Source organism: Episyrphus balteatus, chromosome 2, assembly GCF_945859705.1.
Source record: "Episyrphus balteatus chromosome 2, idEpiBalt1.1, whole genome shotgun sequence".
In the NCBI taxonomy this organism is placed as follows: domain Eukaryota; kingdom Metazoa; phylum Arthropoda; class Insecta; order Diptera; family Syrphidae; genus Episyrphus; species Episyrphus balteatus.
In genome coordinates, this window is record NC_079135.1 from 89,469,271 (window position 1) to 89,495,145 (window position 25,875).

The following is a 25,875-nucleotide window of genomic DNA, read 5'->3' on the forward strand; positions in this document are numbered from 1 at the left end:
TTGCAGAAATTTGAAGTAAGATAAATGTGGATAGATAAATGTGGATCGATAAATGTGGATAGATAAATGTGGATAGATAAATGTGGATCGATTAATGTGGATCGATAAATGTGGATAGATAAATGTATATTGATAAATGAGGATCGATAAATGTGGATCGATAAATGTGAATAGATAAATGTGGATCGATAAATCTGGATAGACAAAAGTCGCTAGATAAATGTCTCTAGATAAATGTCGATAGATAAATGGGGATTGATAAATGTGGATCGATAAATGTGGATAGATATATGTGGATCGATAAATGTGGATAGATAAATGTGGATCGATAACTGTGGATAGATAAATGTGGATAGATAAATGTGGATAGATAAATGTGGATAGATAAATGTCGATAGATAAATGTGGATCGATAAATGTGGATAGAGAAATGTGGATAGATAAATGTCGATAGATAAATGTGGATCGATAAATGTGGATCGATAAATGTGGATAGATAAATGTCGCTAGATAAATGTGGATCGATAAATGTGGATAGATAAATGTCGATAGATAAATGTGGATCGATAAATGTGGATAGATAAATGTCGCTAGATAAATGTCTCTAGACAAATGTCGATAGATAAATGTGGATAGATAAATGTCGATAGATAAATGTGGATAGAAAAATGTGGATAGATAAATGTGGATAGATAAATGTGGATAGATAAATGTCGATAGATAAATGTGGATCGATAAATGTGGATAGATAAATGTCGCTAGATAAATGTCTCTAGACAAATGTCGATAGATAAATGTGGATAGATAAATGTCGATAGATAAATGTGGATAGAAAAATGTGGATAGATAAATGTGGATAGATAAATGTGGATAGATAAATGTCGATAGATAAATGTGGATCGATAAATGTGGATAGATAAATGTCGATAGATAAATGTGGATCGATAAATGTGGATCGATAAATGTGGATAGATAAATGTGGATAGATAAATGTCTCTAGATAAATATCGATAGATAAATGTGGATTGATAAATGTGGATAGATAAATGTCGATAGATAAATGTGGATCGATAAATGTGGATAGAGAAATGTGGATAGATAAATGTCGATAGATAAATGTGGATCGATAAATGTGGATCGATAAATGTGGATAGATAAATGTGGATAGATAAATGTGGATAGATAAATGTGGATAGATAAATGTCGATAGATAAATGTGGATCGATAAATGTGGATAGATAAATGTCGATAGATAAATGTGGATCGATAAATGTGGATAGATAAATGTGGATAGATAAATGTCTCTAGATAAATATCGATAGATAAATGTGGATTGATAAATGTGGATAGATAAATGTCGATAGATAAATGTGGATCGATAAATGTGGATAGAGAAATGTGGATAGATAAATGTCGATAGATAAATGTGGATCGATAAATGTGGATCGATAAATGTGGATTGATAAATGTGGATAGATAAATGTCTCTAGATAAATGTGGATTGATAAATGTGGATAGATAAATGTGGATCGATAAATGTGGATAGATAAATGTGGATTGATAAATGTGGATCGATAAATGTGGATAGATAAATGTCGATAGATAAATGTCGATAGATAAATGTGGATAGATAAATGTGGATAGATAAATGTCGATAGATAAATGTCGATAGATAAATGTCGATAGATAAATATCGATAGAAAAATGTCTCTAGAAAAATGTCGCTAGATAAATGTCGATAGATAGTGGTATAATCGGGTTTTTGGATTTTTTTCAAAATTCCGAGAAAATCCAGTTTAAAGTTCGGGTAAATTGTTTTTTTTCGAAAAATTCCCGAACCTTTTGAACGCTCCTGGAAGCTAAACCGCTTGAGAGAAATTTTTGGCAGTGATGCCAAATGGTAGCTTGTGTCATGGGCTTACGCTTTGCACATTGTTAGATTTTTAAAAAGCTCATCTTCCATGTTAAACCGCCAAATCATGCCTATTTTTTCAGCATCGGGCTTAACTTTTTTTTTAACCTTTAAGTTCTCCCAGTTTGAGAACCCGTGGACCTACAGTGATGGGAGTTGTACCCAAATGTAGGTTAGAGTCCCTGTTACCTTTGGGTATAAACAAATTTTTTTACCCTTTTTCAAAATCCCGAGATATAGGCGTTGGAAGATGGGGGTGCGAAAAAGCTTCTGGGAGCTGGATTGATAATGTGGATATATAAATGTCGCTAGATAAATGTCTCTAGATAAATGTCGATAGATAAATGTGGATTGATAAATGTGGATCGATAAATGTGGATAGATAAATGTGGATAGATAAATGTGGATAGATAAATGTGGATCGATAAATGTGGATAGATAAATGTGGATCGATAACTGTGGATAGATAAATGTGGATAGATAAATGTGGATAGATAAATGTGGATAGATAAATGTCGATAGATAAATGTGGATCGATAAATGTGGATCGATAAATGTGGATAGATAAATGTGGATAGATAAATGTGGATCGATAAATGTGGATAGATAAATGTCGCTAGATAAATGTCTCTAGATAAATGTCGATAGATAAATGGGGATTGATAAATGTGGATCGATAAATGTGGATAGATATATGTGGATCGATAAATGTGGATAGATAAATGTGGATCGATAACTGTGGATAGATAAATGTGGATAGATAAATGTGGATAGATAAATGTGGATAGATAAATGTCGATAGATAAATGTGGATCGATAAATGTGGATCGATAAATGTGGATAGATAAATGTGGATAGATAAATGTCGCTAGATAAATGTCGATAGATAGTAAAATCGGGTTTTTGGATTTTTTTCAAAATTCCGAGAAAATCCAGTTTAAAGTTCGGGTAAATTGTTATTTTCGAAAAATTCCCAAACCTTTGAACGCTCCTAGAAGCTAAACCGCTTGAGAGAAATTTTTGGCAGTGATGCCAAATGGTAGCTTGTGTCATGGGCTTACGCTTTGCACATTGTTAGATTTTTAAAAAGCTCATCTTCCATGTTAAACCGCCAAATCATGCCTATTTTTTCAGCATCGGGCTTAACTTTTTTTTTAACCTTTAAGTTCTCCCAGTTTGAGAACCCGTGGACCTACAGTGATGAGAGTTGTACCCAAATGTAGGTTAGAGTCCCCGTTACCTTTGGGTATCAAAAAAAATTTTTTACCTTTTTTCAAAATCCCGAGATATAGGCGTTGGAAGATGGGGGTGCGAAAAAGCTTCTGGGAGCTGGATTGATAAATGTGGATAGATAAATGTCGCTAGATAAATGTCTCTAGATAAATGTCGATAGATAAATGTGGATTGATAAATGTGGATCGATAAATGTGGATAGATAAATGTGGATCGATAAATGTCGATAGACAAATGTGGAAAGATAAATGTGGATAGATAAATGTCGATAGATAAATGTGGATAGATAAATGTGGATAGATAAATGTCGATAGATAAATGTGGATAGATAAATGTCGATAGATAAATGTGGATTGATAAATGTGGATAGATAAATGTGGATAGATAAATGTGGATGGATAAATGTGGATAGATAAATGTGGATAGATAAATGTAGATAGATAAATGTCGCTAGATAAATGTCGATAGATAGTATAAACGGGTTTTTGGATTTTTTTTTCAAAATTCCGAGAAAATCCAGTTTAAAGTTCAGGTAAATTGTTTTTTTCGAAAAATTCCCGAACCTTTGAACGCTCCTGGAAGCTAAACCGCTTGAGAGAAATTTTTGGCAGTGATGCCAAATGGTAGCTTGTGTCATGGGCTTACGCTTTGCACATTGTTAGATTTTTAAAAAGCTCATCTTCCATGTTAAACCGCCAAATCATGCCTATTTTTTCAGCTTCGGGCTTAACTTTTTTTTTAACCTTTAAGTTCTCCCAGTTTGAGAACCCGTGGACCTACAGTGATGGGAGTTGTACCCAAATGTAGGTTAGAGTCCCCGTTACCTTTGGGTATCAAAAAAAATTTTTTACCGTTTTTCAAAATCCCGAGATATAGGCGTTGGAAGATGGGGGTGCGAAAAAGCTTCTGGGAGCTGGATTGATAAATGTGGATAGATAAATGTCGCTAGATAAATGTCTCTAGATAAATGTCGATAGATAAATGTGGATTGATAAATGTGGATCGATAAATGTGGATAGATTAATGTGGATCGATAAATGTGGATAGATAAATGTGGATCGATAAATGTGGATAGATAAATGTCGATAGATAAATGTGGATAGATAAATGTGGATCGATAAATGTGGATAGATAAATGTGGATAGATAAATGTGGATCGATAAATGTGGATCGATAAATGTGGATAGATAAATGTGGATCGATAAATGTCGATAGATAAATGTCGATAGATAAATGTGGATAGATAAAAGTCGCTAGATAAATGTGGATCGATAAATGTGGATCGATAAATGTGGATAGATAAATGTGGATAGATAAATGTGGATAGATAAATGTGGATAGATAAATGTGGATAGATAAATGTCGATAGATAAATGTCGATAGATAAATGTGGATAGATAAATGTCGATAGATAAATGTGGGTAGATAAATGTGGATAGATAAATGTCGATAGATAAATGTGGATATGTGGATAGATAAATGTCTCAAGATAAATGTGGATAGATTAATGTCGATAGATAAATATCTCAAGATAAATGTGGATTGATAAATGTGGATAGATAAATGTGGATCGATAAATGTGGATAGATAAATGTCGATAGATAAATGTCGATAGATAAATGTGGATACATAAATGTCGATAGATAAATGTGGATCGATAAATGTGGATCGATAAATGTGGATAGATAAATGTGGATCGATAAATGTCGATAGATAAATGTCGATAGATAAATGTGGATAGATAAAAGTCGCTAGATAAATGTGGATCGATAAATGTGGATCGATAAATGTGGATAGATAAATGTGGATAGATAAATGTGGATAGATAAATGTGGATAGATAAATGTGGATAGATAAATGTCGATAGATAAATGTCGATAGATAAATGTGGATAGATAAATGTCGATAGATAAATGTGGGTAGATAAATGTGGATAGATAAATGTCGATAGATAAATGTGGATATGTGGATAGATAAATGTCTCAAGATAAATGTGGATAGATTAATGTCGATAGATAAATATCTCAAGATAAATGTGGATTGATAAATGTGGATAGATAAATGTGGATCGATAAATGTGGATAGATAAATGTCGATAGATAAATGTCGATAGATAAATGTGGATACATAAATGTCGATAGATAAATGTGGATAGATAAATGTGGATAGATAAATGTCGATAGATAAATGTGGATATGTGGATAGATAAATGTCTCAAGATAAATGTGGATAGATAAATGTCAATAGATAAATGTCTCAAGATAAATGTGGATTGATAAATGTGGATAGATAAATGTGGATCGATAAATGTGGATAGATAAATGTCGATAGATAAATGTGGATCGATAAATGTGGATAGATAAATGTCGATAGAAAAATTTGGATCGATAAATGTCGATAGATAAATGTGGATTGATGAATGTGGATAGATAAATGTCGATAGATAAATGTGGATCGATAAATGTGGATAGATAAATGTGGATCGATAAATGTGGATAGATAAATGTGGATCGATAAATGTGGATAGATAAATGTGGATAGATAAATGTGGATAGATATATGTCGATAGATAAATGTCGATAGATAAATGTGGATCGATAAATGTGGATCGATAAATGTGGATAGATAAATGTGGATAGATAAATGTGGATAGATAAATGTCGCTAGATAAATGTCGATAGATAGTATAATCGGGTTTTTGGATTTTTTTCAAAATTCCGAGAAAATCCAGTTTAAAGTTCGGGTAAATTGTTTTTTTCGAAAAATTCCCGAACCTTTGAACGCTCCTGGAAGCTAAACCGCTTGAGAGAAATTTTTGGCAGTGATGCTAAATGGTAGCTTGTATCATGGGCTTACGCTTTGCACATTGTTAGATTTTTAAAAAGCTCATCTTCCATGTTAAACCGCCAAATCATGCCTATTTTTTCAGCATCGGGCTTAACTTTTTTTTTAACCTTTAAGTTCTCCCAGTTTGAGAACCCGTGGACCTACAGTGATGGGAGTTGTACCCAAATGTAGGTTAGAGTCCCCGTTACCTTTGGGTATCAAAAAATTTTTTTTACCCTTTTTCAAAATCCCGAGATATAGGCGTTGGAAGATGGGGGTGCGAAAAAGCTTCTGGGAGCTGGATTGATAAATGTGGATAGATAAATGTCGCTAGATAAATGTCTCTAGATAAATGTCGATAGATAAATGTGGATTGATAAATGTGGATCGATAAATGTGGATAGATAAATGTGGATCGATAAATGTGGATCGATAAATGTGGATAGATAAATGTGGATCGATAAATGTGGATCGATAAATGTGGATCGATAAATGTGGATAGATAAATGTGGATCGATAAATGTGGATAGATAAATGTCGATAGATAAATGTGGATAGATAAATGTGGATAGATAAATGTGGATAGATAAATGTCGATAGATAAATGTGGATTGATAAATGTGGATAGATAAATGTGGATAGATAAATGTGGATAGATAAATGTGGATAGATAAATGTCGATAGATAAATGTGGATCGATAAATGTGGATCGATAAATGTGGATAGATAAATGTGGATAGATAAATGTGGATAGATAAATGTCGCTAGATAAATGTCGATAGATAGTATAATAGGGTTTTTGGATTTTTTTCAAAATTCCGAAAAAATCCAGTTTAAAGTTCGGGTAAATTGTTTTTTTTCGAAAAATTCCCGAACCTTTGAACGCTCCTGGAAGCTTAACCGCTTGAGAGAAATTTTTGGCAGTGATGCCAAATGGTAGCTTGTGTCATGGGCTTACGCTTTGCACATTGTTAGATTTTTAAAAAGCTCATCTTCCATGTTAAACCGCCAAATCATGCCTATTTTTTCAGCATCGGGCTTAACTTTTTTTTTAACCTTTAAGTTCTCCCAGTTTGAGAACCCGTGGACCTACAGTGATGGGAGTTGTACCCAAATGTAGGTTAGAGTCCCTGTTACCTTTGGGTATCAAAAAAAAATTTTTACCCTTTTTCAAAATCCCGAGATATAGGCGTTGGAAGTTGGGGGTGCGAAAAAGCTTCTGGGAGCTGGATTGATAAATGTGGATAGATAAATGTCTCTAGATAAATGTGGATTGATAAATGTGGATAGATAAATGTGGATCGATAAATGTGGATAGATAAATGTGGATTGATAAATGTGGATCGATAAATGTCGATAGATAAATGTGGATAGATAAATGTCGATAGATAAATGTCGATAGATAAATGTCGATAGATAAATATCGATAGAAAAATGTCTCTAGATAAATGTCGCTAGATAAATGTCGATAGATAGTGGTATAATCGGGTTTTTGGATTTTTTTCAAAATTCCGAGAAAATCCAGTTTAAAGTTCGGGTAAATTGTTTTTTTCGAAAAATTCCCGAACCTTTGAACGCTCCTGGAAGCTAAACCGCTTGAGAGAAATTTTTGGCAGTGATGCCAAATGGTAGCTTGTGTCATTTTTAAAAAGCTCATCTTCCATGTTAAATCGCCAAATCATGCCTATTTTTTCAGCATCGGGCTTAACTTTTTTTTTAACCTTTAAGTTCTCCCAGTTTGAGAACCCGTATACCTACAGTGATGGGAGTTGTACCAAAATGTAGGTTAGAGTCCCCGTTACCTTTGGGTATCAAAAAATAATTTTTACCCTTTTTCAAAATCCCGAGATATAGGCGTTGGAAGTTGGGGGTGCGAAAAAGCTTCTGGGAGCTTGATTGATAATGTGGATATATAAATGTCGCTAGATAAATGTCTCTAGATAAATGTCGATAGATAAATGTGGATTGATAAATGTGGATCGATAAATGTGGATAGATAAATGTGGATAGATAAATGTGGATAGATAAATGTGGATCGATAAATGTGGATAGATAAATGTGGATCGATAAATGTGGATAGATAAATGTGGATAGATAAATGTGGATAGATATATGTCGATAGATAAATGTCGATAGATAAATGTGGATCGATAAATGTGGATCGATAAATGTGGATAGATAAATGTGGATAGATAAATGTGGATCGATAAATGTGGATCGATAAATGTGGATAGATAAATGTGGATCGATAAATGTGGATAGATAAATGTCGATAGATAAATGTGGATAGATAAAAGTCGCTAGATAAATGTGGATCGATAAATGTGGATCGATAAATGTGGATAGATAAATGTGGATAGATAAATGTGGATAGATAAATGTGGATAGATAAATGTGGATAGATAAATGTCGATAGATAAATGTCGATAGATAAATGTGGATAGATAAATGTCGATAGATATATGTGGGTAGATAAATGTGGATAGATAAATGTCGATAGATAAATGTGGATATGTGGATAGATAAATGTCTCAAGATAAATGTGGATAGATTAATGTCGATAGATAAATATCTCAAGATAAATGTGGATTGATAAATGTGGATAGATAAATGTGGATCGATAAATGTGGATAGATAAATGTCTCTAGATAAATGTCGATAGATAAATGTGGATTGATAAATGTGGATAGATAAATGTGGATCGATAAATGTGGATAGATAAATGTGGATTGATAAATGTGGATCGATAAATAGGGATAGATAAATGTGGATCGATAAATGTGGATAGATAAATGTGGATCGATAAATGTGGATAGATTAATGTGGATCGATAAATGTCGATAGATAAATGTGGATAGATAAATGTCGATAGATAAATGTGGATAGATAAATGTCGATAGATAAATGTCTCAAGATAAATGTGGATAGATAAATGTCGATAGATAAATGTGGATTGATAAATGTGGATAGATAAATGTGGATCGATAAATGTAGATAGATAAATGTGGATAGATAAATGTCGATAGATAAATGTGGATTGATAAATGTGGATCGATAAATGTGGATAGATAAATGTGGATCGATAAATGTGGATAGATAAATGTGGATCGATAAATGTGGATAGATAAATGTGGATAGATAAATGTCGATAGATAAATGTCGATACATAAATGTCTCAAGATAAATGTCGATAGATAAATGTGGATTGATAAATGTGGATGGATAAATGTGGATCGATAAATGTGGATAGATAAATGTCTATAGATAAATGTGGATTGATAAATGTCGATAGATAAATGTGGATTGATAAATGTGGATCGATAAATGTGGATAGATAAATGTGGATCGATAAATGTAGATAGATAAATGTGGATAGATAAATGTCGATAGATAAATGTGGATTGATAAATGTGGATCGATAAATGTGGATAGATAAATGTGGATCGATAAATGTGGATCGATAAATGTGGATAGATAAATGTGGATAGATAAATGTCGATAGATAAATGTCGATACATAAATGTCTCAAGATAAATGTGGATAGATAAATGTCGATAGATAAATGTGGATTGATAAATGTGGATGGATAAATGTGGATCGATAAATGTGGATAGATAAATGTGGATAGATAAATGTCGATAGTTAAATGTCGATAGATAAATGTGGATAGATAAATGTGGATAGATAAATGTGGATAGATAAATGTCGATAGATAAATGTCGATAGATAAATGTCGATTCGATAGAAAAATGTCTCGAGAGAAATGTTTAGAGAGAAATGTCTCGAGAGAAATGTTTTGAGAGAAATGTCTGGAGAGAAATATCTCGAGAGAAATGTCATGAGACATGTCTCATGAGACATATCCCAAGAGTCACACTTACCGGTGCCAGGAGCTGACTGTCGATGTTATTTCGTTGACGACCGCAGCCAAACTGAATATTGTGAGTGGTGTGTGGCCCTATTTATAGCAAAATATGATCCTCCCGCAGAAATGTTTAATTCAATTTCCTTTTTTGTTTATTAGTAGGTACACTCCGCCCCTGGGTGTGGTGTTTTAAGTTTTTTTTTTTTTCTTGATAGACAAAGTCAGATTGGTAGGGTTTTCAGAGCAATCCTTTGCTAGTTTTGTGTGGCATGATTCTGGAGGGTGGACCCTCCAGAACTTTTTTATTTATATTTATTTATTTATTAGCCTACTTCCGATACGATAATCGGAAATAGGCTAAAATTGATTTGGGGTAATTTGAACCCACAATACCCCTCCTCTATTATAATCAAGTTCTATTTGAGGTTTATAGATTTATGTGAATTTTTTTATAAACGTCTTGTGCACTGGTCTCTTGGGGGCCCCTATCATTCGGGGGCCCTGTTACATTGATACAGCTGATACAGCAGCAGCTACGCCTCTGGTTACTGCATATGTTTAACATCGTAAAAATTACATTTTTTGCAATAAAAATTAGAACTTTCGTTCTAAATGCAAACTTTCTTGTTGTTTGCTCTCTGAATGATATAATGAGCTGAACAACAATTGAGTTAACAGCTAAAGAAACTTTGTCTAACACTAGCTGACTAGCACAAAAAAAGTAATTTGTTTCATTTCTGTTTGTATATTTTGTCACATTTACTTATCCATTTGATGCAGATGGGTGTCGAATTTACTAAGTGTGTTTATGTTTATTTCTCAGTATTTGCATTTTTGTCATTTCCGTTGAAAGCAAATACAAAATAATAAATATTGTTTAATATGATTTTCAGAAATTTTAACTTTCAGAATAAAAAAGAAACAAATCAATTTGAAATATATCTTAAGCTAAAATGAGGCCAACTTTCTGTGAATTATAAATCCGAAATGAAATATGTATTTTTTTTTTTAAATCAAGTAGATGCGGTCACAAAATATTGTTTATAGAACTTAAATAATGTTTTATATTGTATCTTCTGACAAAAAAGTGTGGTATTTCGCTTTAAATGTTCCATTAATATTATATTTTTAATTTATATGCCAGTTATTGGACAGTTTTTTTAGAAATTACTTTCCACGCAGCAACTATAATGGTTAGATTTATGGGTTTTTATAACAAATGTCATTGCTACTTTTTCGTGTGACCTTTAAATACTCCAAGAACTCAAAATAGACGATATAAACAAGAAAAAAAATATTTTTGTCTCTAACCCAATTTAATTTTAGAAAAAAAAGTTACAAACTTAATTACAAAGTCATTATACTTGATGAGTTAATTCATGACAAAGTGTCTCCAAAAATTTAGAAGATATGAGAGATTAAGTCCACGAACATGCCAAATGTCTTGTCAACACATTTCATGATTTTCAAGATAAGTTATTTTATTATTTTTTTTTCGCTAAAAAAAATTAGAACAAAATAGTTCGATGTTGTATGTCGTGGAATAGAAGAAAATATTATAAATAGGTCAATATTTTAGAATTAAAATTTTTAAACAACACACTAATGCTGTCGTAAAATTGTCGTAAAATTAAAATTGATCTTTTAGCTAAATTTCAATTTTTTATTTATTTTTCTTCGAATTGTTAGCAGTTTTCGTTTTTTTTTTTTTTTTAAGAAGATATAATTTGTTGGTTAAAAATTTTTTGGCAGTTGACTTATGTCAAACTGAGAACCATTAATTAGATGAGGGTGTGACGTATTAATTCAGTCACGCTTTACTTACCACAAAATTCTTTTTTCAAATTGGAAGAACGTCAACATAATAATAAAATTGTTTCAGCCCCCAATCAAATTAATTACGCCTACTATACATACAATAAACTTGAAAACTACGAGATATTAAATTCGGAAAAATATCATCAGCATAATTAAAATGATTTATTTTCTATTTTACCAAATTAGTTTTATTGTTAAATGTACAATTGTAAATTCGTATATACCTAAATGTATAATAAAAATATTTTGAAGACATACATCATTTTCTGGAATTTATTATTTATAAATAAATTTTAAATTTATTAATATTTTAGTTTTAAATATTTTAAAATAAAGAAAATATCTAGAGGTTTCGTTACAATAAACATGAGAAGAAAAATTGTTTTACAATAAATACAAAATAAAGCTTGTAAGAGCAATTTTGTTAGTGTTTTTTATTTCTTAAAACATAAAACCGTTTAAATTAAAAATCATATCTTAAAAAATAAAATACGAAAACTCTTATAAATTTGAACATTAATTTATAAAAATACACATTTGTTTGGGTTTTCAAATTTTTCGAGACTTTGCTTTGGTCCAAAGATATCTGCCTCCTTTTAAAAAACAATATGTTTGGATGCAAAACAATCAGCAACTAAACCTCCAAGAAACTTTTAGTTTTCAGTTATGAATAGAGGTCAAAGAGACCTTTCTTTTGATGTCACACTCGATAAATTTGGAGGAAACTTTATAAAATGCATTTTTTTCGGCAAGGGGTAACCTTGATTTTTTGTCTAAAATTAAAAAAAAATAAAATAAAGAAGTTTTTTTGCCTGAATGCATAGGCGTGTTCAATGTGCACTCATATCTCGAACTTGGTCTTAAGTTGGAGTAGATTATATTGTTTAAACTTTTTATATCAAAATTTATGTAATGAGAAAAAATGTAAAATTCGTCTTTCAAAGGCAAAAAACAACATCTAAAGTGAATTTGAGCTCCAAAAAAGGTGCATTTTTTATAAAAAAAAATTTAAAATTGTTAGAGTTTTGAGAAAAAAATCTTAAATAAAGCTTATATGCTGCAAAACCAAAATTAAAAAAAAAAATCAATAACCAGTTTTGGATTTTTTTTTTAACAAAAAATAATGTAATTTAAAAAAAAAATTATTCAGATTTATATTCTACTCAGGCAATGAAAAAGGCAACAAAATTCGTTGAAATTAATTAAGTGATTTGGGAGATAGTCAGATATAAAAAAAACCGTTATAATGGAGCTACCGTTGATATTGATTTTTTTCTAAACTTTATTCATTAAAAGATTGACCTTGTCTAAAAACTAAAATTAGCCGTTTCTGAAAAAAATTAGACTTTTCCAAAATTGGCATATATGACGAGGACCGTTATTTCTATTCCTTAAAAATAAATTCTCTCTGAAAAGTCAATTGTAATTGCCATATGACCGGAATGGAAATGTTGTTTTTCTCAAAAATGACTTTAACTATTTTCATTAAAAAATCACGTTAACATACTGTCGCTAACAAGTTCGTTCCTTTTAAAATGAAAACAATTATTTTTATAATAGTTATTAATGTTATCTAGCTGCTATATAATCATTTTCTTGATTTCTAACTTTCTCGTTAATCACTAAACTGATTTCAATGAAAATTCGTATACCAAAAGTTTAAGCGTTTGAACTTTTTTTAAAAAAATTTTAAAATATATATTTTGACATAAAAACAACCTTATAGAATACCTACTCCTATACATATAAATACAACGGATCTGTTTTGCTCTCAATACTTTTAATCATAATTTAAAAAGATACATCTTATGAGCCTTGAATAGGAATTTGCAAAGAAGATATAGATGAATTTATCTACTTCATCCAATTACAACCCAAAGCAGTGGCGTAGCTACCGCTGTATCAGCTGTATCCATGTAACAGGGCCCCCGAGATATAGGGGCCCCCAAAAAATTGAGTATTAAACATTTTTTGATTATGATAACCATTTTTTGTACATGTGCCTTTGGGATAGTTTTTTTTCCTTTGCATCTAGATCAACGAAACGAATGTAAAAATGTTAGTATCGATTTTTGTGTTTGAAAATATAGATCCTGTTTCCAAAGTCCTTCAACAAAATGACTTAGACACTTAGGGCCAGTTATACAAATATTAATTCCGTGGTTCAGCAACTTTTATCTTCTGAAATCGGTGGTAAAGTTGCGGATTAGCACTGTTTCAAGGTTTTCAAAAATAAAAGCAGGAAAATAACGAAACGCTTTTTTGATGAGTTGGCAGAAGTAATTAAGCATAAGAATTTGAAATCCGGAATCGTGCTTTGAAGTCAACGTTTACAATTGCCGCCTATGATTTCTTGTCTGCTAATTTCTTGTCCAAAAATCAATTTCGTAGATCCTATGGTTAGTTTCATATTTCAATTTTAAGTCTAAAAAATGCACTTCCAGTTTGCTCGGCCAGTGGAAGAATTTTTTGAAATACCTGCTGTTTTTAATTTTGTTGTTGTTAATAATAGCTTTCATGGTGCAAATCCACATTTTGTAGGTAGCTCAACTCTTTTTGAAATATTTAAGGTTTTATAAATAAAAGTAAGTTTTCAAAATACCAAAAAACGCAAAATTCTACAATTCTTTTTGCTGATTTTGAAGTAACTTAGACAGAGATGAATCGCTTACATTCCAGATTTTGTAGAAAAATAATCATGCTTCAAAATCGAGACCCAAATGAAATGCTTAAGGGGGGAAATCCCTCTGGAATTTTTTATTTTTGCATTATTTTTTTTTTTGCGTAGTAAATTTATTTATCAACCAAAGAAACTATTTTCAGTGGTCTTAGCCTTAAATGAAGCCTCAAAAGTGCCTAGATAGTCCCGAAACCAATGCGCTCCGAACCTACCATAGTACGAAAACGAAAACTTTAAACGCATTTTTTTCGAAACTAGTTTTTTTCCGCGCCGTGCAATGTAACTCAAAAACTAATGAAGCTATCGACTTGAAATTTGAAGCAAATTACTCCTTAACTTATTGGCCACAACATGAACCACAAAAATAAAATTTGTACAGTAAATATTTTTTTAACTACTTCTTTGTAAAAAAAACATTGTTTTTTCGTTTTTTTGATTTCTAATTTTTATTTTTCATTTAAAAAAAAAAAACAAATTTAGGTTCATGCAATGCGTACTCATATCATCTAACGGAAAAAAATTTCCTTTTTGATTTAAGATGATTTCCTGGACCTGTGCATTGCACGGCGTAAACTAGAGGAGTCAACTTTGAAAGGCTCCAGAGCCGCCATTTTGTTATTTTTTCATTTCAAAAAAAATTTTTTCAATACTTAATAATGTCAGTAATTTTTTGTCTTTTTCCAAATTTGAATAAGTGCTTTCAGTTTTTCATAAAAAAATATTGAAAAAGGTGTCGTCCAGAGGGATTTCCCCCCTTAAACAATTTGGGTCTGGGTAACTTTAAATTTCTGCAAAACAGCCCGGACAACTATACATAAATGCGTTTGAAAATTTTCCCTTTTTTGAGCCAATGTTAAGGCCTAAGGCTGTGTTCAAGAAGATGGAGAGGGCCCCCAAAAAAATTTGGATACAGGGCCCCCAAAGGGCTAGCTACGCCACTGACCCAAAGATAATATAAAAAGTGACTTTTTTTTAGAGGAGTCATATTATAAGATCATGCGACTTAAAAAATGGACTACAAAAGTACAAAGTACTGAAAAGAATGACAATATTTGTTTTAAAAAAAAATTAATTAAATTCTAAAAAAATTTCTAAAAGATGTTTTACCTTCTAACTCGTAATTTAAGTGTTAATTAAAGTTAAAACCTCCTCTTAATAAATTACTCTTAAGTTTCACATTATCATAATCTAATTAAAAAAAAAAATATTTCATTTTTGTTCTATTTTAAGGCCATTTTATTTTACACCCCAAGATGGCTTTGGAAATCTTGGGAAGGTGGAAAGATTCACGCTCTCATTATGGACTTAGATATAGGAATATGCTCCGAAGCCGAAAAAAAGCAAAAAAAGAAATTACTTTTAGATTATTTATGGGAAAATCTTAGGTAAGTATAAAATTTAAAATTCATTAAAATTTACTTTTAACTATATTCAGTGACTAATTGAATTTTTATAATTTAGATATCACAACTGGTGGGCCTACAGATACTACGTGTGCGAATTATTAGCACTTATAAATGTGATAGGTAAGCTGGTTCTATCTTCCAATCTAAGAAGTGGTTTTATGTTTATTTTATAGAAACGAAAAAAAAAAAAAAACAGCAGCCACACTCATCGTTATCGATTAAGAAAATGGTGAAATTTAAATGTTCTTTTATGAGTACATGTAAACTTTTCTAGGTCAACACTTATTTTTCTTTTTATTTATTTATTTTTTTTTTTTCGTTTTCAATTTTTTTTTATGAAACTCATTTGAACTCAGAAAGGTCGGTGTAACGATTATATTGTTTGATATTCAATTGAAATGCAACTTTTGTATTGGAATATATACAAAGAAAAAAATCAGCAGGATCATCGTTAGTGTAAATAAAAACGATCTGAATTTATGGAGATCACAGCAGTCGGTAAAAACGAAAGCCATTGCAATTTTTGTTTATACATTGAAGTTCGGTTTTACATTAACTGAGTCTGAGTATACTTAAAGAAAAAAATAATTCAGTAATCATTAATTTATTATTGTGTTAATTTTTGAAAGGAAAATGTCATTTTAACATGATAAAATTCAAAATAATGTATAATAGGCATTATTTTCGAAAATTAATAAAGTCATCCGCTTAATCGTCTCCAAATAAATTAAAAAACACAAATAAATAAATAAAAGAACGAATGTAAGCTTATTATCTCTATAAATATCAATAATAGAGGTTCAATTCCGAGATTTTTTTTGTATGAAATTGAATATTATACAACTTTGTAATACCTACACAATTTTGTTGTAAAACTACCCATTTCCCAAATAACGACGATATAAGACCGAAGAAGTAAAAAAATCGTGGAAAAATGGATTTCGTGACCTGTCATGTCCCATTGGTGAAAGTTATAGTAATTTCGCCAATGTCACTTTTATAGATCGTTCAATTTGGAGTAATTAGCTTTTTGACTTTTTTTGTTGGGTATTTCTAACAAAATTTTGAAATGGAAGTGACAAAAATCGATGGTGACCATTCATGTTTATCAATACCTTATACCTTAACCCTCTGTCGGCACACGGCACAGTGGTGCCATTCTTCGTTTTTGGCGTCAAAATTCATTTGCACGGCCGTTTCTGGACGAAAAGTCATGAAATTTGGTACACTGAATGATTATAGTATGGGGAATACGAAAAGGCTGCCAACTTTTTTTATTCAAAATGGCGGCTCCAAAATGGCGGAAAGAATGAGCGTTAAAATAGAATTTTCATTTTCAAAACAGTATATAAGCTAGAAATTGGGCTAAATTCATGTCAAAAAGGTGTTAGATTTAAGATTTAGAACTCATAGATTCATATTCTTTACAAAAAAATCAAAAAAATTGAGAACAAAGTCCAAAAAATGCCAATTTAGTAAAACACACTTTAAGACCCCTACTTACGCTATTTCATGCATTTTTTTTTAATTTATCACAATTTTGAGATCTCTTCTATTTATGTTTCATAAGAAAATTGAAAATATTGGGGTTATATGGTTGCCAACTATGTTTTTAATTAAATATAAGAAAACATTATATAACGAAAAGTTTCAATGTTCAATAAAACTGAGAATTTATTTTTTCCGTAAACCAAAATATACTTTTCTAATAGATTTTAGCGTTTTATATTCAAATCCGGAGTCAAAAAAAATCTATGACGTCACGTTTTCGAGATATAAGCAGATCAAAATTAATTTTTATCTTCGAAACGTGACGTCATAGATTTTTGTTGACTCCGGATTTGAATATAAAACGCTAAAAGCTATTAGAAAAGTATATTTTGGTTTACGGAAAAAATAAATTCTCAGTTTTATTGAAAATTGAAACTTTTCATTATATCATGTTTTCTTATATTTAATTAAAAACATAGTTGGCAACCATATAACCCCAATATTTTCAATTTTCTTATGAAACATAAATAGAAGAGATCTCAAAATTGTGATAAATTAAAAAAAAATGCATGAAATAGCGTAATTAGGGGTCTTAAAGTGTGTTTTACTAAATTGGCATTTTTTGGACTTTTTTCTCAATTTTTTTGATTTTTTTGTAAAGAATATGAATCTATGAGTTCTAAATCTTAAATCTAACACCTTTTTGACATGAATTTAGCCCAATTTCTAGCTTATATACTGTTTTGAAAATGAAAATTCTATTTTAACGCTCATTCTTTCCGCCATTTTGGAGCCGCCATTTTGAATAAAAAAAAGTTGGCAGCCTTTTCGTATTCCCCATACTATAATCATTCAGTGTACCAAATTTCATGACTTTTCGTCCATAAATGGCCGTGCAAATGAATTTTGTCGCCAAAAACGTCAAATGGCACCACTGTGCACGGGTGCGAATTTGGCAGGACAAAAATAAAAAGTGGTCACAAAAAAGTGTCTTTATAAGGGTTTTCACCCTTTTACATTTTTTTGGAATTGTGAATACAATATTCGGATTCCTCGGAAAATTCTACATCAATTTCATATATGATTCTCTATAAAATAGTGAGACCGAAAAAAGTTCTAGCCACATGAAAAAGTATAAACCAAATTTGCAAAAAATAGGTGTGCCTACAGAGGGTTAATCTGCATGAAAATCAACTTCCTTTAAGTCAAACTTCCGGGGCACAATAGATCATATAGGTCGCAGTGCATCATACATCCAAATATTAATCAAAGTCAAACTTCCTCTTAGTCGAATTTTCCTCTAACTCATTTTCAATGAAAACGGCTGAAGAAAAAAGGTTTTAATAATTCCTCTGACTCCGATTACCCTCTTACTTCGTGTTCCGTGAAAATTCAACTTAGGGAGTAGTATACATAACTTTAAGCATGTTTTACCGCCTGAATTTAAAAAATCTGCATAATGAAAATAAATACACTTGTTTTTGTATATCGCAGGATTAAAAAAAATCTCCTAAATCATGCACAACATACAAAAATTCCATTAATCTAGAATAAAACTTAAGTTATTAAGAGCCAATTTTTCATTAGTCAGATAAATACCAGATAAGGCTTATTCTTACGAATAAAAGTTTTTTTTTATATTGACATTTATTTCTCTGATAGTCTAACTGACGATTGAAAAATCAGAGCTAAATCTAATGAAAGTTAACTTTTCATTTCTGTCCAAAAAAAAAAATCATTTCATGTTGGATTTGTATAAACTGGATCCTGGGTCATCATAGCCACTGTATCAATTTCAATAAAATTCACAAGTGTTGCATATTATTCACAGGGTGTTTCGGTACTCGTTGCAAATCCTCTCATTTCTCTCAAAAAATATATACTCACGTGGAAAATAAAAAAAGGCTTTAATGAAACTTAATTTTTTTTTACAAATTTTACTACCGTACCACCATTTTTAACAGTTTTTCGCTAATATTTGAACTTTCTTTGAATGGACTAAAAAGGAACTCTAATGAAACACAAACAGGAATAGTTCTTGTTCACTTGTATCAGTTTAAACAAATAAACTAAGTATTTTAAAATTGATACATCGTATACCGGAAAAATTGTTCAATTAAGAATTCATACGTATTGCACATGAACACACAATTTTCATGAACATGGACAAAGCATTTTTAGCTTGATCAACCAACTTCTCTTACCCCACCCTTTCACATGTAATTAAAAAAAAAAAAAAACACGTATACACCACAGTGCACGTGGAAAATTTGAATACAAATATGCAAATATTGTGAACTACAACTTTGGCCTAGGTGTTAAAGCACCCAAATCAATATTAAATAACACTTGGTCTCAATAATTGATCAACTACTTCATCTTGTTTATTGTTAGTGTTAACAAATTAACAGAAAAAGAATATCCTTTCAAATAAGAATTAAAAATTTTAAATTTCTTGAGCTTCGTTTATTTTTAAAATAATATAATATAATATAATAATAAAATAAAAAAAAAACACTTAAACACAAAACAAAACCAATAAATATATAATACAAACAACTTATGAATAAATAGAATTTTGTATTATAGTTTTGGTTATTTAGTAACCAAAAAGCCCTTTTCAGAGATTTTTAGGCTATACACAATCCTGTTAGGTGACTGTAGCTATAGTACCTAAATGTCCTATTAAATTGAATTGCCTTTATATTACCAATAAAAATTGTAAACATTTCACGATACCTAAAATAAGTGTGTATCTGTATTCTATATGTTTTCAATAGATTCTAAAATCTGGACTGAGTTCATATGAGTTTTTTTTTTGTATTTTATCCAACTTTTTATTCACTTTTGTTTTATTGAATCATTTATATAAGGAATTTAAGCTATTTTTATAAATATCTAGCTTTAAAATTAAGAAAATATTTTGATTTAAAAGATTAAGGGCCAGTTTGTTCACATTCGGTTATCTTTTAATCAAGGATTATTCCATAAAAAAAACCCTTGATTAAAAGATAATCGAGTGTGAACAAACCGGCCCTAAGCGTTATCATAAAACTGTGCTTTTAATATAAAAAAGTAATGCGTAGTAATATATTTTATATATAATAAATAATATATATAATAATATATATTTTTTTTTGTTTAAAATTCTATTTTTCAGCATAAATTTAAGTTTTAACTTAGAAGCTTAGTTTTCATGTTATATTTTTATCATATTGGTAAGACTGATGTTAACATAACTTAACAACCAATCAAAATCAACATTGTTTCTTCATATTAGAATTGGAAAACAAAACATAATAATCTGTACATTCATCTAAAAAAGGGAGGGGGAATAATATTTACCATTCCATTCAACATAAATTGTCATCACTTCAATTCGATTGCAAAAGCATTATTTAAAAAATTACTTTGGGTCAAATTCAAATTTCAAAAAAAAAATGTCATTAATCCTTCGATCTGAAAATTTGTTTTTAGAAATTTTTAAGAACCTGCGCTTATTAGCAAAAATCAAAAAAAAAAAAGTATTGATATTTAAGATTTATATTTTAATATAAATTCTTTGATAGTTTTTCTTGCGTGTGTCTCTCTCATTCAGTTCATGGAATTCAACAAAACAAAAATATAAATCTTAAATTTTCTCTCCTCTTCCAGGTCAAATGTTTCTTATGAATAAATTTTTCGATGGCGAATTTATGACATTTGGCTTAGATGTGATAGCATACATGGAAGCCGATCAGGAGGATCGACTAGATCCAATGATCTACATCTTTCCCAGAATGACCAAATGTACATTTTTTAAATATGGCTCAAGTGGGGAGGTAAAAACAAAAAAATATTTACTTTTTGTTCGAAATATTTTTTTTTTTATTTCGAAAAATATAATAAAAAAAAATATTTTTGAAAATAACAAAAATTAAAAAACAAACCAACAAACAAAAAAAAAAAACAATATTACTTTTTCTTTAAGGTGGAAAAACATGACGCTATATGTATTCTACCATTGAATGTTGTTAATGAAAAAATTTATATTTTCCTTTGGTTTTGGTTTATATTGTTAACGATTTTAACAACACTTACACTTATATACAGGGTGGTTATAATATTCTCACCTCGTATGAGAGTTTATTTATTTCGAATGCGATTTAGGTGAGTTGATTTATTTTTTAAATAAAAATAAAAAAATAAAAAAATCTACAAATTTATATAATTTTATTTTTGTCTTAAATTTATACTAATTTTTTTGTTTTATTTTAATTATAATAGGTTAGTGCGTCGAGACGCTATAGAAATAATTGTGCGGCGATCGAAAATGGGCGATTGGTTTTTATTATATTTATTAGGAGAAAATATAGATACCGTCATATTCCGCGATGTTGTACAGGATCTAGCGAATCGATTAGGACACAACCAACACCACAGGGTGCCTGGCCTTAAAGGTGAAATTCAGGATGCATGATATTGGGAGTATTAGAAAAATACAAACAAATAAAATTAAATTTAATTAAAAAGAAAAACAAGAAATAGTTGTAACGAATTAAGTTCATTGTAAATTATTATGTTTAAGGCAAAACTCATTTTTTTTTTTTTTAATTTTTTATTTTCATGTTTTAATTTATTATAGTTGTGCATTTATTTAAGTGAAAATGCATACAACAAAATGATGATACTGTGTTCATTTGAAAGATAAAAAAAAAAATAAATTTTATAAAAAATAAAAACTAAAAACTAACAAAAAAAAAAATCAATAAAAACATCGACTATGAAAATACAAAAAAAAAAAATTAAAGTAATTGAAACGAAATTTCGAACGAATTCCAGAATCTGCGCGTAATTTTATACATAAAATATATTTTTTTGTTTTATTTTTCATTTCGTATTCATAAATAAATTAAAATAAAAAGTACCTACTGAACCTCTAAGCAGGCAAGTTAGGTATTAATATCAGAATAGTATTAAAAACAAAAAAAAAAATAATTATGATGGTATACTAAACTGGGGAGCAACAAAACACAACAAATTTCGAATGCTTTGTTAGCAAATCTCCGTCCAACGAGATGATGTTGAGGCAAAATATCGGTGACAATTTTCTTCTAACTAATAATAATGATTTAAAATTTATTTTTGTACAGAAAAAAAATAATTAATTTTTAAGTTTAAAATTTGTAAAAATAAAAAAAAAATAATATATAAAAAAAAAACAATAATAATATTAAACTGCCATTTTACAGAACCATATCATACAAATGTATTTTTCTCCTCTTCTAAGTTCTAGTCACCATTTGCCAAGAAATAAAGAAAATTGCATATTGTAAGAACCTCACCATCTCCCAAAGAACAAAAAACAAATAAACACAAATTTATATAAATATTAAATATAATAAAAAAAAATATGTATTTCGTCAACACTGCCAACAAATAAAATTTTACGAAAACTTAGGTAGATTCATCAACAACAAAAAAAAAAATATATAAATATGACACCCTTGACAAAAATTTAAAAAAAGTATATATAAATAAAAAAGGAGAATTAAATGCAATTTCCAAAGTTGAGCCCTAAGAAATTCCCCAAAAAAAAGTTACCATCAATTACACAAAAAAATCTTAAATATTGATCTAAAATTTATCCAATATTTTATATTATTTATTTTCATTGTAAAATGTAATAAAGAAAAAATAGAACAATTAAATTCATAAAATCATTTTCTTAAATTAATTACATATAAAAAAAATAAAACAAAAATTAGATTCGTTCCTGACAAATTTAAAGCATTACTCATTCTTAAATAAGGCCCATTTTTTTATTTCAAACACAGACGTATATATATATATTATATTAAAGACGAACTAGATATTGACAAAAAAAAAATATATTATTTTAGAATAAAATACCATCATAATTAGAGCGAATTGATTTTTTTATAAATAAAACACTAGTTAAATCTAAAATAAGAATAAAACAACAAAATAAAAATTAGTAATTAAAAATTAAAAATTGCCATTAGCTTTTAGTCAATTTAAAATACTGAAGTAGCGAAATTAAAACAAAAAATAAAAAAAAATCTTTAAAAAATAAGAATATAAACAAATTGAAAACTTAAATAATAATAATAAAAAAAAATAGATACGATAGGCAGAAAAAATAAAATAAAACAAAAAATAAACTTTATTTTCAAAGTTGAAATAAAATAAATAATAATAATTAATATAATACAAAAATTGTAAATCAAAAACCAAAAAAAAAAAAAAAATTTAAACTTAAACCTTAGTTAAAAAATAAGGAAAATACTAATAGCAATATTTTCGACAACGAAAATGATAAGTCAATAATTCAATTTATATATAATAAATAATAATAAAATTTAATTTAGAATATTAGAATAGGAAAACAAAATTTAAGTAAATTTAATTAAAAGCAGTTAAGAATTATAAATAAATAAAAGAAAAACAAATCTGAAGTAAAAATAAAAAAAAATTGTATTAGAAGACGTGTATGAGTTCGAATGCGATGTATGAATTGAACTTTTTGTATGAAATTGTAAAAAAAAAAAATAAAATATTATTAAATAATAAAATAAAATAAAAATATCAAGTAAATTAAGATTTCTTTTTTTCTTATCGTTTTGTTGTTTTTATTTTAATTTTTGTTTTTAAATAGGATTTAAACAAATTGAATTTAAATAGAGAAAGAACTGAATATTTTCTTTTAGCAATGATGCTCTGTGTTCTTCAAAAAACAAAAGAAAGATATAAAAAAAACTAATTCGTTTACTTACTAACAAAACAAATATAAAAATTTTCCCCTTCAATTTTATTTAGTTTAAATTTTTTTTTTTAAATAACAACATCATGTCAATTCTTCAACTTATATAAACCATAATGTACTAAAAAATATATCTAACAAAAATTAACAAACAAAAAAATAACTGTTCAAAAGTATTTTGTTTTTTCGTAGATAAATATAAAAGAGCATAAAACTAATGAAATTATATAAAAAAAAATATCAAACAATTTTATACTGCCAATTTAACTTAAACAAAAAAATTAAAATAACAAAAAACAATACAAATTAGTTTTAGTAATGTTTTCTTTAAAAAAAAAACAAATGCTCTTATAATAACAATTTAATGTTTTTTGTTCTTTTATTCACAATTCAATTTAAAATGCAGAAATAATTTTCAAATTTAAATCAATTCAATTTCTTTTAAATTTCTAAAATAAAAAAAAGAACAAAAATTGATACTGCCAAGTGGATTGTTTATTAGGAGTTGAAATCATGTGGAGGGATTGGTACACGTGCTTTAAAAATATATACGAATAAATTGATTAAAATATTGATATTATAATCGTAGAGTCTTATTATTTGCTTAGAGCTTTATTTATTTATCTATTAATTTAAATATTTTGTTTATGTTTTTTTCAATAAAATGATAATTTTAATTATACTAGCTTGTCTCTTTACGTGTAAAGAATTTTGTACTTCGTTGTTAGGTTCTATTATTGTCTTAATGTCTTTGTTTTAAACCTGATTCACCAAATGGGGCTTTGAGCGAAGTTTTTGTGAAATGCATCCAGTTATAAATTCAAAAAGTTTTTCTTAAAGTTGTTAGTATTAATTAATGTAATAGCCCGTTTTCACTAGAGCCCAAAAGAGATAATTACGCAAATTATCTCATTTCGAATGTCAAATTCTATAGAAAAAAAAATTGAATTTGAAATCTTAACTGACCTCATTTGCGAAATTATCTCATTTGGGCTCTAATGAAAACAGGCTATAATGTAAAGAAATACAAAATAAAAGCTTGAGAAATTTTTTGAGAACCAAATTTTAAAATTTTAACCTTTAACCATTTGACCTCGAAAAACTTTTTTAAGTACCAATTGAAAGAATTCTCTTTTTCGTTAAATAAAAACAAATTCTCAGAAATTGAATTATAACAATTTTTGGGCTTTGAATTCTCAGTTCCTTCCTTAAATATTCGACACATTTTTTGAGATCAGTTCTTAGATCATTTTTTTAATAGGTAAGTAGTTGTTTGGTGTTGCGGAGTTTTATTTTTGTCAAACTTATAACTTGAAAGGATCATATTTTGGTGCCTAAGTAACTGTCTTGAGTTTTTTGTTAAAAGAAAAATTTGTTTCTTTTTTGAGACCTTGGCCTTGCAAATTTTTAAATTGGCTTCGGATGTATTTTATACCTAATATTGACTTGACTAGATCGAGAATTTAATCAAAATTGAAAAAATATGAGGCACATTTTTTTTCCTAAATAATGTATATTTTATGGGCCTACGTTTGAGATATTTATGTATGGAAAAAATAACAATTTTTCAATACAAAAAAGGGCATAATTCTACATCAAAATATAAAGAAAAAAACTTTTAAAAGGAAAAAGAACCCTCATAGCACCGATTTTAAAACTTTAATAATAAAGGTCAAATTTTTATTTATAAACGTGCAGAAAAAACTCAAAAATTACTCAAAAGTGTAGGTATATCTACTATCTACGAAAAAATAAAATGGGTTGGGGTCAAAATTCTGCTTTCAAAATTTTGCTTTTCAAAATTCTGCTTCTCAAAATTCTGTTTTTCAAAATTATGCAAAAAATTAAAAATTTTAATTTTTTGCAAAATTCTGTAAAATC

General features: G+C 28.8%; 1 protein-coding gene across 5 annotated transcripts in view; it reads left to right on the top strand.

The window, feature by feature from the left end:
- The window catches only part of LOC129912156 (innexin shaking-B), a 321,007-nt gene extending 298,450 nt beyond the window's left edge, over positions 1–22,557 (top strand). For all 5 annotated transcript variants that reach the window (XM_055990287.1, XM_055990288.1, XM_055990286.1 and 2 more), the window contains 5 exons: positions 15,565–15,719; positions 15,796–15,860; positions 20,886–21,052; positions 21,202–21,380; positions 21,498–22,557. In XM_055990287.1, coding sequence (XP_055846262.1) covers positions 15,565–15,719; positions 15,796–15,860; positions 20,886–21,052; positions 21,202–21,380; positions 21,498–21,690 — 759 coding nt within the window. In that variant the 3' untranslated portion in view covers positions 21,691–22,557. The remainder of the gene's footprint in view (positions 1–15,564; positions 15,720–15,795; positions 15,861–20,885; positions 21,053–21,201; positions 21,381–21,497) is intronic.
- Positions 22,558–25,875: the final 3,318 nt, after the last annotated feature.